Raw genomic sequence first — 13,804 nt, forward strand, 5'->3', positions numbered from 1 at the left:
TAAGATTATTTAACAGTGTGTGCATAGGAATTAATATATCAATATGCTGTTATTACTGGTAGTTATGGGGTACTTCAAAAAATGATCTTTTTGCATATACTTTTTAACCCAGACCAATGTTCAAGCTCTTACTTTAATTAACAGAACACTTGGATATATTTTTTTTTAAAGACCTCAAATTACTCCCCACAGTCCCCTCTAATTTGCTAAATAGAGAGTTCTCATTTTCCTCTGCTTTAAGGTGTTGAGGTCTTTAGTTCATGTTTTCTGGGTGTCTCAGCCTGCGTGAAAACCGTGGGAGGAATTACTTACTTCAGATTAGTAGTTGAGTGGCTTACTGGTTTGGCTGGTATTTTCCACATAATTATGGGTTAAAAACCACTGGAGTTTTGTGTCACCACTAAGGCATGTGATGACCAAAAATGTAAATCTCAGTTCCTAATTGAGTCCTCGCTGCGGATTGAGTAAGCCGGGGGGGGGCGGCTTACTCCATCCGCAGCGAACGCTCACATTAGCAATCTATTTGCACCCTGAGGGTGGAAATGAAGTTTAACCCCTTCCCGCCGCAGCCTGTTTTTGCCTTCCTGACAGAGCCCTTTTTTTCAAATCTGACATGTATCACTTAAGTGGGGATAACTTTTTTTTGCTTTTACTTATCCCAGTGATTTTGAGATTGTTTTCTCGTGACACATTGTACTTCAAGTTAGTGGTAAATTTGGGTCGATACAGTCTTTTTTGTGAAAAATACCAAAATGTCGTAAAAAAATGGAAAATTTAGCAATTTTCAAAATGTTAAATTTTCTGCTTGTGAGACAAATAATCATACCACTCAAAATAGTTAATAACTAACATAGACCATATGTCTACTTTATGTTTCCATCATTATTTCAACCTCCTTTTAATTTTTTTGGACACTAGGAGGCTTAAAATATGAATAGCAAATTCTCAAATTTTCAAGAAAATTTCAAACACTGATTTTTTTAGGGACCAGTTCAGTTCTGATGTGACTTTGAGGGACTTGTATGTGAGACACCCCCATAAAGGATGCCATTTCAAAAACTGCACCCCTCACAGTATTCAAAACAGCATTTTGGAAGTTTGTTAACCCTTTAGGTGTTTCACAGGAATTAAAACAAAGTGTAGGTGAAATTTCAAAATTTCATTTTTTTTGCAGATTTTCAATTTTAATACATTTTTCTAAGGAACACAGTAGATTTTACTAGAGAAATGTGACTAAAAATTGATTCCCCCAATTCTTTTGTTTTCATAAATATCCTATATGTGGCCCTAGTGTGCACGTTGACCAAACCACAGGCTTCATAATAGAAGGAGCACCTACTTGATTTTGGAGCCTCCTTTTTATGAGATTATTTTTTAGGCACCATGTAGGTTTCTAGGCACCATAAGATGCTAAAAGTTAGGAACCCCCCCACAAGTGACCCCATTTTGCAAACTAACCCCCTAAGGGAATTCATCTAGGGCTATAGTGTACATTTCAAACCCCCAGGGGTTTCACCAATTGTGGTACAACTGGGCAGTGAAAATGAAAAATTAAATTTTTTACACAAAAATGCAGTTCTGGCTCAAAATTTTTCATTTTTTACAAGGAATGAAGGAGACAAAGCACCCCAAAATCTGTGCCCCAATTTCTCCCGAGTACGGCAATGCCTCACATGTGACCAAAAAATACCATTTGGGTGCATGGCAGGACTCAGAAGGGAAGGAGTGATATTTGGATTTTGCAGCACAGATTCTGGTGAAATGTTGGTGGGTGCTATGTCGCATTAGCAAGACCCCCGAAGCACCAATACAGTGGAACCCCCCCACAAGTGACCCCATTTTGCAAACTACACCCCTCAGGGAATTCATCTAGGGCTATAGTGTACATTTTAAACCCCCAGGGGTTTCACCAATTGTGGTACAACTGGGCAGTGAAAATGAAAAATTAAATTTTTTACACAAAAATGCAGTTCTGGCTCAAAATTTTTCATTTTTACAAGGAATGAAGGAGACAAAGCACCCCAAAATCTGTGCCCCAATTTCTCCCGAGTACGGCAATGCCTCACATGTGACCAAAAAATACCATTTGGGTGCATGGCAGGACTCAGAAGGGAAGGAGTGATATTTGGATTTTGCAGCACAGATTCTGGTGGAATGTTGGTGGGTGCTATGTCGCATTAGCAAGACCCCCGAAGCACCAATACAGTGGAACCCCCCCACAAGTGACCCCATTTTGCAAACTACACCCCAGGGGTTTCACCAATTGTGGTACAACTGGGCAGTGAAAATGAAAAATTAAATTTTTTACACAAAAATGCAGTTCTGGCTCAAAATTTTTCATTTTCACAAGGAATGAAGGAGACAAAGCACCCCAAAATCTGTGCCCCAATTTCTCCCGAGTACGGCAATGCCTCATGTGTGACCAAAAAATGGCAGGACTCAGAAGGGAAGGAGTGATATTTGGATTTTGCGGCACAGATTCTGGTGGAATGTTGGTGGGTGCTATGTCGCATTAGCAAGACCCCCAAAGCACCAATACAGTGGAACCCCCCACAATTGACCCCATTTTGCAAACTACACCCCTCAGGGAATTCATCTAGGGGTATAGTGTACATTTCAAACCCCCAGGGGTTTCACCAATTTTGATACAACTGGGCTGTGCAAATGAAAAATTACATTTTTTTACACAAAAATGCAGTTCTGGCTCAAATTTTTTCATTTTCATAAGGTATGAAGGAGAAAAAGCCCCCCAAAATCTGTGCCCCAATTTCTCCCGAGTATGGCAATGCCTCATATGTGACCAAAAAATACCAGTTGGGTGCATGGCAGGACTCAGAAGGGAAGGAGTGATTTTTGGATTTTGCAGCACAGATTCTGGTGGAATGAATGGTGGGTGCTATGTGGCATTAGCAAGACCCCCGAAGCACGGTGAAATGATGAACCTTATAATCCATAGATGTGTGGTATATTTTAAAACACTCCTTTATACATAGGCCGGGTTTGTCGGGGCAAGTTTCACAGTGGAAAATAGTATCCTTTCTTATTCCCTTTTTATAGCAAACTTTGCACCTTTTTTGTGTCCTGCCCTTTTTTGCAGTGGAGGGGATTTCATTCGGAAAATGCTGCCCTGGTACAATACGGGGGCCAGTACTAGAAGTACTGGGGCCCTCTGCCTGCTGGTTCCCAAATATTAGGCCCTTTATGACTTCCTCTTGAAAGTGCATAAATGTCCCCCTCTGGCTGGTAGAACGGAATAGCACGTAAGCGTTATACAGTGCCATCTGGATGATATACACGGCCAGCTTCTTGTACCAGATTTTTGTTTTCCACAGGGCACTGTACGGCTTCAGTACCTGATCTGAAAGATCCACTCCGCCCATGTACTTATTGTAATCTAGGATACAATTCGGTTTTGAGGTGTGGGTACTGGTACCTCGTACAGGGACGGAGGTGGTACTGTCTCCGTGAATTGTTGTCAGTATAAGGACATCCCTCTTGTCCTTATATTTGACCAACAACATATTTTCGGTGCATATTCCCCTGCTTTCACCCCTTCTCAGTAATTGGGCAACGTGCGTTTTTGGGAGGCCTCTTTGGTTCTTGCGCACAGTACCGCAAGCTTCTGTACCTCTTGAACCAAGGGCCTTAAACAGGGGGATGCTAGTGTAAAAGTTATCCACATAGAGGTGATAACCTTTATCCATGAAGGGGTGCACTAAATCCCAGACAATTTTTCCACTAACACCTACGAGGGAGGGGGGCATTCTGGCGGTTCAATTCTTGAATCCTTCCCTTCATATACCCTAAACCTGTGGGTGTACCCTGAGGTGCTTTCACACAGTTTATACATTTTTATGCCATACCTTGCCCTCTTACTGGGAAGGTACTGGCGGAATTTAACCCTTCCTTTAAAATGTATAAGGGACTCGTCGATACAAATAAATTTTTCAGGGATGTACAACTCTGCAAATTTGGCACTGAAATGATCAATGACCGGCCTGACTTTGAATAGCCGGTCAAAGGTGGGATCATCTCTGGGTGGGCACTGTGCATTATCGGTGTAATGTAAAAATTTAAGGATTATCTCAAAACGAGTCCGAGTTATGGCCATACGGTAAAGTGGGGTGCTGTACAGAACATCTGTACTCCAATATTGCCTAATTTCTGGCTTTTTTACTATGCCCATTTGTAACACCAGACCCCAAAACGTCATCATCTCTACTGCATCTACAGGGGTCCACCTAGCAAATGATGACGTGGGGTTTTGAGCAATAAACTGCTGGGCATATAAATTACTTTGGTCCACCATTAAATTTATAAAATCATCAGAGAAAAATAATTTGAAAAAGTCAATTTCTCTGAGACCTGTTGAATCAAATTGGATTCCTGGGATGGCCAAAAACTCAGGAACCTGGAGCTCTAAATTGTCTGGTGGTGGGGTCCATACGGGATCAATCATTTGGGGGGGGGTCTCAGCTGCTCTACAGGGGCGTCTTTGAGGGGGTCCCTCATCACTAGAGGAGGAAGATGAGGTTAAGACGAATCCTTCAAATTCCCCGCTTGCATCACTGGCTGTGTCAGAGTCAGAGGCAAGCATGGCATATGCCTCCTCCGCTGAATACATTCTTCTGGATGACTGGGATGACATTTGGGATGACATTTGGGATGCCATTTTTATTTTTGTGTTTCTGTAAGTGTAATGTTTCAACACGTGTATAGTGTAGGGGGGGTACAAACTTTATTTCAACACGGGGGGTATGTAGTGTGTAGTGTGTATGTAGTGCATAAAAAAAAATACTTTATACAGGAATTTGATCCCAATAAAAAAAAAAAAATTATATCAACCCTGTGCCAAAAATGCTGTTCAGTGATGTACGTCACTGATCAGCGCTCAGCGGCCACAGGACACCCACAAAAGCAACGTGGGTGTAAAAACAATTTAAAAAAAATAAACCACAGCACTCTCCAAAAAAAAAAACTGCAGAAAAAAACTGCAGAAAAAAAATTATTTCAACCCTGTGCCAAAAATGCTGTTCAGTGATGTACGTCACTGATCAGCGTTCAGCGGCCACAGGACACCCACAAAAGCAACGTGGGTGTAAAAACAATTTAAAAAGAATAAACCACAGCACTCTCCAAAAAAAAACAATTTAAAAAATCTGCAGAAAAAAAATTATATCAACCCTGTGCCAAAAATGCTGTTCAGTGATGTACGTCACTGATCAGCGCTCAGCGGCCACAGGACACCCACAAAAGCAACGTGGGTGTAAAAACAAAACCCCACTGCACTCTCCAAAAAAAAAAAACTGCAGATCAGTGATGCAACACTGATTAGCAGTGAGGGGCAGCAGGCACACAACTGTGGGTGCAACCTGACAGGGTATATATACCCCAAAATATACCCTGGACCCCCAAAAAGGTGCTGATCACTTAGTTTATACTGATCAGCACAAAAGGGGGGGCAGCAGTCAGTTGCACAGGCAGCACAAGCTTTGGTGCAACTGACAGGTATATATATATAAAAAAATAACCCCTGCACCCCCAAAAAGTTGCTGATCAGCACAGATATACTGATCAGCACAAAAGGGGGTGCAGCAGACACAAAATATATCACTCTCTATCACTCTCTGTCACTATCTCTCACTATCTGTCACTCTATGACACTGCAGCAGCAGCACACAGGAAGTGACAAGATCCAGGAAGCATCCAGCTGCTGGCAGCACGCTACCAGCGGTGATCAGGTAAGTATCAGGCAAGGATCAGGTATGTATATCACGACAGATTGGCACAGTGACCGCTCTGCATGCAATTCCAGACCGGAATGGCGTCTGCAGAGCAGTCACCGTTAGTTTAAATCACGCGCTATGGCTGTGATTGGTCAATCACAGCCTTGGGGGCAGGTGGGGTGAGGTGTGGTCATCACCGGTGACCCCCTCACACCCGGCGGTGATTGACACCTGTGTTACCGAGCGTCATATTCGCCGGTAACACAGGAAAACGCTGCGATTGGCTGTTCACATTGAACAGCCAATCACAGCGATCGCCGACGGAGGGAAGGCATCGCCGCCCCCCCTGGGCATGCAGGGACATGTCTGCTGTCAGGGACAGCAGACATGTTTAAACTGTCACCGCGTCTATAGACGCGGGGACAGTTTAAAGTCATGACGTATATATACGTCATGTGTCGGGAAGTACATCCCGGCCATGACGTATATATACGTCAAATGTCGGGAAGGGGTTAATGAAGATAAAAAAAAAACTACATATACATGCCTCCTGATACCCGTTGTATGCAATTTAGATAAAAACCGGGCTGATAACCCGATTGGTGCTTGGAAAAAAAAAATGCTCACACCCATAGACTACATACCCACTAGTGCTGCAGAAGATCTGGCTCCCATAACTGGAAGTTCAAGATACTGCACACTTATTGAGCTAATCGGAAAATTCCAATTGCTTAATTAGTGCTCGGCTAACGGTTGAAAATTAAAAAAAAAGATGTGCTGTTTTCTATAGTAATCATTGCATCTCATTTTCTGTTCCAGCAACAACAGGGTTTGGCTATGGCTATTCAACTGTGGAACACACATATGACCTTATTCTGGTCCAGTCACTCCCCTGCGTGTTCGCAAGGAAATTCGTCGATGGTGCGGGGGCCAGGCAGCTGACGTTAGTGAATGTCAGCTGCCTGCCCGCTTTCCGCACAGGGCGCCCGTAGACCTGTGTGTCCTGCAGAAATCATTAGATGGTCAGCGACCGTCAAATGATTTCTTCCCCGCATGCAAGCTGCGAATGGATGTTTATGCAAAACAGCCATTCGTATGCCTGCGGGGGATCGGCCAGGCGGCGTTTGGTCGACTTGCCAGGCTGCGAAATTTGCAGTCTTGCGAATCAACCAGAATAAGGTCCATACTGCATGTTTTTTTTTACATTTCCTGTTCGTCATTGAATTATCTGTTGTTCGTATATTTTCCCTGTGTTTGCATGGGTTTCCTTCAAGTATTCCTTTTTTTTTCCATCAAGCCAAAACTGTACTGGTGGGGCTTATTGTCTCCTAACAAACATTAACCCTAGTGTGTGTACATGGACAGACTAGATTAAGTGGTTCTTACATTATGCTGTTGAATGGTATGTTTCTATTGATTAAATGTTCATAGGGCAATATATATATATATAATTTCCAATTAAAAGTAACTAATAAGTATTATAGGAAGTAGCTGTAACACGGGTAGTATGTTTGTGTAATGGGAAACATATTGGATTTGAAATCTGTTGCGTTGAGTTCCAAGTAACTTCAGCTCTCCTAACTAATTATAGGACAGCTTAATACATTTGGTACACATTGCATCAATATTTTTAAAGCATTATCTTTTTGAAATACATTTGTATAAATGTTCCCATGACTCCCTCAGTACTCTGCATTGGCCCCACAGTGCCTTTAGAACTTTAACTTTGCTAATTTAGCCTTACACTTCATATATGAATGCAGAGAAATTAGCGATATTTTGCTATTGTAATATACTGTACGGTAATGTGCACAGCCATAAACTGTGGGGGCACAATTCCTGAGTATTCAATCTGCATATAAGGGCTACATTTACTAAAATGGGAGTTCTAGTGAAGATGGGATGTCAGATTCCATCTATTATCTTCTAGAACAGTGATGGCTAACCTTGACACTCCAGCTGTTAAACTACACATCCCAGCATGCCCTGCTACAGTTTTACTATTTAGCCATGCTAAAAACTGATGCAGGGCATGCTGGGATGTGTAGTTCAACAACAGCTGGAGTGTCAAGGTTAGCCATCACTGTACTAGAAGGTGCATAATAAATAAGAAATAGAATCTGATTGTTTGCGGTGTGCAATATTCTATCTTGGTAAATTTACCCCTTTGGGGGTATTCAATTAGTGCCGATCTTTCCACTGTGGTAAAAATCATCACGATCAGAAATCATATGGATCAGCGAATTACTCGGCTGCAAATTACGAACTGTGTCCGTTTTCAACAATTTATTGTGATGCATTTTCTACTTTTTTATAAAAGGGAAACTGCATCGGAGGGTAAACCATCCGAAAACTGCTGCACTTTAATAGGGGAAGGGTTTTTTTTGGCTTGCTGAAAAAAAAATCATTCTAATTGAATACCCCCTAAGTGTTTAGGTGAAGAGAAATCAGGTTATTGATGGCTTGCGTCTTATTTTATGTCTACAGTATTTCTGCCCACTGACTTTGGTTTCACTTTTTATTTTTGCAGTGAATTATTTGACTGAAGAGGTCTTTTTACTGTTGCAGTCTGTTGTGGCAAGTATCAGTATTTACCTATAAGACATGCATGGTAAATTGGGGCAGATGTATTAAGCCTGGTGAAGAGATAAAGTGGAAGGATATAACACACCAGTCAATCAACTCCTAACTGTTATTTTTCAAACATAGCTGGTGTGTTATCACCATCTAATTATCTCCATGTTACCTCTTCACCAGGCTTAACCCTTTCAAGTCCAATGTCTAGTCAGGCTCAACAGCCCTAGCGCTAGTAGCAGATCCAATGGTGAGCCACTTAACACAGAACATTAACATCGTTCAACATTCAATGTAGACCATATTTGAATAATAATTTAAAAAAAATTACAATTAATTTAAACATTTAAACCACACAAGTGCAAGTACATATTTCTCTTTCACATGCACAAACACAGAGGCAATCACAAGGTAGCAGACTAGCTTTCAAAGCATTTGCTCGCTTAAAGTAAGATGTTTTGTGTCTATATAAACTTTTGGCATAACTTCACATCTTTTGTGCAGTTTTATGAGTAAATTAAGCCACTACTTTGTTTTATTTTTAACCAAATACTGTATTTCCATCTTGTTATTTTTCCCTCATTTGCAGTTGGTTGCCCTGTTAGGATTGATGTGCTTTTCTAGCTGAAGAAGAGTTATCAACAAACATGTTCTCCTGATATTGAATATATGTCCCATAATACCATACTCCGCTTTTGTTATCTGAGCGTGACTGGACAATTGACCCAATCTGTTGAATAACATACAAAGCACACAGTCTAGTGGCTGCTCTTTTAATCTTGTAAATAGTGTACAACGCATATAATGCTGAGCCCTAGCGCCATCTGCTTTTTCATTAGTCACAGCACAGAGAGTCGCTGTTCAGTGTTTTCTTTCTTTTTTATTTTTTTAGCCTGCTTCCTTGTACAGTATTTCTCATTGGTTTCTCTGCTTGTAGATACATTAAGTTGAGGAACCAATGAAAGACATTGGTCACGAGGAAATCACCATTCAGTGGTGCAGTAGCTTCACTTGTCAGTATGTTCTTGTAAGGAGAATGCAGTCATTGATTACAGAGGCACATTTTGAGATGTCATTTTTGGGGAGATTTATTAACAAGTCTTGTCATTTTGAGTGATAACCAAAATATCACTCGTTAAATCTGCCCCTTTGTCTTAAAAGTATATTTTATGTTTCATGAAAATACAGTAACTATGTACTGACACTTCTATATATTGATGAGATGCGGTTGTTTGAAATGCACATTCTACTTAGGGGGGGTACACACCAGAACGATTAGGGCTCAATTCCATCAATCTGGATCCAATTCCGACCGATTGGATGCAGATTGTATGTAGATTGGGCATGTTTAGGTCCAATTCCGATCCAATTCCAATCCGATGCGCGTCCCCGCTGTCGTTTGGTCGTTTTACAGATCCTACCTGCTGCAGTGAGGATCTGTAAAAGATCCATTCAACTGGATACAGACTCAGATCGGATTGGGATCAGATTGGATGCAGATCGTTAGCAGATTGTGTGCTCCAACAGGATCGTGCGAGCATCACACAATCTGCTAACAATCTACTAACAATCAGGATCGTTCTGGTGTGTACCAGGCCTAAGTATAGTTATGTGTAGAGGGAGTTGAAACCTCTTCTGTGCACATAATGAAATCATTTTGTTTTACTGGTGTTATTTTGTTTGCTAGATGGCATGCCAGGAAAATGATGTGGAGTCTCTAAAAATCTTACAAGTTGAACTCTGGTGAGTGCTTTCTAATTCTTACTTCTAAATTGTTACTTTTTAATGCTGGCAAGTCACGGGTTTGATCTACAATCAGTGGTGCAAGTAGAAAAAATGTCTTTGTGGTACTGTGGCACGCGATGAAAATGGGTGTGGTCAGGGGCATGGCCATACGACATGAGGGGGAGTGGCTACATGACAAAAGGGGCATATAGAATATAGGGAAAATTAATGTTGCATGTAAATAGGCAGTCTACCATGTGGTATTACATATCAAATGTGTATGCTATGTGGAAGACGTAAGCTATAGTTGAACTATAAATCCAAGCATAGTCTGGTGATGCTGGGAATTGTTGTTCTCCAACAGGTATGCAATCACAGGTTGCTTAATCTGGTTAGACAAGATGGCTTATTACAGTAAGTAAAGGTGATTTTCTGGTCATTAGATCTGGAAACAGACTGCAAGTTACTCTCAGTGCATCATTATTATAGACCGGATTTTGTGAAAATACAAGGGAATGAAACTCCAAGGGGAAATCCTTCGGTCCTTTTCTCACCAGATTTAACAATAGAGCCATATGAGGCAGTCGGTGAATGATGGCTTTGGTCACCGCCCCCTCCTCAGCCTCAGAGCTTCTGAAAAGGTCTATGAGGGACTTCCGCCGGCATCGGTCTTCCTGGCTGACAGCCTCTGAAAAGCTGCGGCCCACACGATAGAGATGCCATGATGTCACAACACAAACCTGCACTTGCTCCGGGTCATTTGTTATGGTGGTATGGGGTAACAGCACAATATGTTTTAGCGGTACACCGTGCCACCCCGTACCTCCACACTTGAACCACTGTCTACAACGCAACTGGAGTGACCCATATGTAGCAATATTGGATGAGAGCCAGCCTTCATTGCACAGGCTGAAGGATCAGATGAGGTTAAGGACACAAACAAGCTAATATTTGGCCATCTCCTGACCATATTTATAACCTGCTCAATACGAATAAAAACAATAAAAATTTGTTGTAGTTGTGTTAGGCAGGATTTCAGCAATAATAAGTCCATTGCCCATCTCACTGCTTTGTCAATGTTAGTGATTAGATATTGTCAACAACCTGAACATGTGAAAATTCAGGTCAATTATTTGTGCAGTCTAAGTAGTAATAACTAAAGAGTTATTTGGTTCCGGAACATATAAATCCACTGCACGCAGTTTGCTACAGCTGTTATGTAATATGCGTATAGCACTTCTTCTCTTTCCAGACAGGGTTAATCCTTGTCTTAATCTTTGATTAATCCTTAAAGGAATCCTGAAATACCATGCAGACCATTATTATAGTTATGCAATTCTCAGTTTCACCGGCACTGCTCAGCAGATATGTTTTTATTTATTCCTGTGTTGCATACAGTAACTTACATTACTGGTTTTCTGTAATATTATTAATTATCTAAGTGACATGACACCTTTTCTTGATGAAACACTAGTAGAGAGCATCTCAAAGACAGTGGTCATTATACTAAGCATATACTTAAGGTTTTCCCAACCGCAGTCCTCAAGGCACCCTCACAGTCCTGATTTCAACGATAGGTGTACTTGAGAATAGGTGACTTAAGTACTGTAGTTATTTTAATTTAACCATCTGTGCTCATGCATGGTTATCACTAAAATCTGCACTGTTAGTGTGCCCTGACGAACAGGTTCGGTATGACTCACCGATGGTCGGGATCCCAACGGTCAGTATACTGACATCGGTATGCCGAAGGGTGGGGAGTGCAAAAAAGCCCCTTGCGAGCACAGTGGCTTACTTCACTCGTCACAGGTTGAATTCTCGCTCTATGGGGGTCATGTCTCCCACAAGGGAGAATAGCCACTGTTGGTCGGAATTGCAACTGTCCGGCAGTTGAACAGTCAGGATTTTAAGGTTGGTATACTGACCATCAGGATCCCAACTGTCGGCGAGTCATCCGGCACCCTTACCATTTTTACTGAAATAGAAGCTTGATAGTTAAGATAACTAGCACTTATTTGCCAAGTTCCAGTGTTTTCTACAGTCCTAGCAAATAGACTGCATACTTTTGAAAGACTTAATAAAATGTCCCTGTCTTTTTGACTGTTGGTGGAGATGTGGCTGCAGGGGTTCAATGATCCTTTTATTTTAAACCTGTCCAAATATTGTCCCCTTGTGAGACTTGGTTCATGGCTTACTGAACTTTCTACTAGGGACAACAGTGCAGTAAGATCCCAGGATATTTTGGTTGCATGTTTTGTGACCCCTTTGCTTCCCTTTTCTTCCCCTACCCTTTGTACTTCCCTCCACCTTCAATAATTCATCTTTTGTTGTGTTTCTTTTACTCTCTTTGACACTATTTATTGATTTTAGAGGAATTACCCAGATTCCTAATATTTGCATCTCATAAACACACTAAAATGCCAGTGAATCATCAGTGAGGTCACAGGTGAGAGAGGAGCTGCAGACGAGTTTCTTCCACCAAGGGTTGACACCAAAGTGCCGACTTTTGCTCAGTGACAAGAGACAGGCAGGGGGCAGCCAACATGTTCAGGACCCCCAGAGTGATAAAAACAGGGGTCCTGGACACAAGGTTATGCCCGCTGTGATGCCATGCCCCTTTTTTGCCTGCATGTGAACAGCATTTCCACCCACACGGGTGGCTCCTAAGATAGGAACTGAATCAAGCTTAATTCAGAGGAAAACATCAGAATATGGTTTGTGACTATGCAAACATTACATTTTTTAAGTGTTTCTTATCTGTAATACATAAGGTTTTTGGCCCCAGTTTGAGTTTTATTGTTGCTGTAGCCCATTATCATCAGGTGCACCCAGTAACATCCTGGCTTTATCTTTTTACTTTTGCAGGCCTCTTTTAACAGCAGAACAGAACCATCTACTGCATCTGGTCCTTCAGGAAATGATTTCTCCTTCAGGTCAAGGGATCTGAGTTACACCTATTTGAAGTTGTGGGACCATTGGTTTTTGCTCTCAGTAGTTCAAATAAGGATTTCCATCTTGCCAAGACTTGGAGTTGCGACTCAAACATATGATGCTTTTTTTTACACCTTTTTTTTTCATTGTTGTCTTCTATGCTTAAGAAAAAAGTTATTTGGTTTAAAATTTTATTTATTTGCGTTCAAATTTAATAAATTCAAGATAAGCTCTCTGTATTTGCACTAAATACATTGCATAAAACGATATTGTAGTATATTTATGGGAAGTAAATGCATTAAGGCAAATTAACTTTCAATTAAAATATGTTTTCATTGGTTGTATAAATGCTTTGAAATTCTTCATCCCACATTTGTTAAGCTTTATTTTATAAAGTAACCATGAACCTAACTGATCTGAATTGCAGAGGTCTCTTTTTTATTTTTTCGTGTTGTGTTGTATAACTCTCGTTTCATATCATCACTTCACGCTAACACAACAAAGGATCCAAGTTCCACCATGGAATATATTGGCACATGACATTGAGCATTGATGGCCTGATGAAGAGGCTAGGCCCACATCGTGCTGCCCTGGGCCTGCTCACACACATGTAGTGCAAGGAGAGAACATGGGGGGTATATAGATTTGCTGCAGGTAATTTACCACATGGCAAAAACTGATTAGAAACAAGATTTTGGCTCAATGGTGGTGTTAGGCAACCCAATCATAGCCTGTTTTTACTGTGCTGTACCCATGAGATATTGGATAAGATTCTGGACCCATGTGTTATTTTGGGGAGACTTGGCTCATAGATCTGTGTAAGGATTCTGGGAGTATCCCCGGCACCC

General features: G+C 41.3%; 1 protein-coding gene across 1 annotated transcript in view; it reads left to right on the forward strand.

Annotated features, from left to right (window-relative positions):
* The window catches only part of LOC146026158 (40-kDa huntingtin-associated protein-like), a 44,394-nt gene extending 31,023 nt beyond the window's left edge, over positions 1-13,371 (forward strand). The window contains exons 10-12 of the mRNA XM_083156575.1: positions 8,257-8,303; positions 9,988-10,043; positions 12,891-13,371. Of these exons, the coding sequence (XP_083012701.1) occupies positions 8,257-8,303; positions 9,988-10,043; positions 12,891-12,972 (185 nt within the window). The 3' untranslated portion in view covers positions 12,973-13,371. The remainder of the gene's footprint in view (positions 1-8,256; positions 8,304-9,987; positions 10,044-12,890) is intronic.
* Positions 13,372-13,804: the final 433 nt, after the last annotated feature.

The sequence above is a fragment of the Crinia signifera genome, chromosome 8 (assembly GCF_055691185.1).
Source record: "Crinia signifera chromosome 8, ASM5569118v1, whole genome shotgun sequence".
In the NCBI taxonomy this organism is placed as follows: domain Eukaryota; kingdom Metazoa; phylum Chordata; class Amphibia; order Anura; family Myobatrachidae; genus Crinia; species Crinia signifera.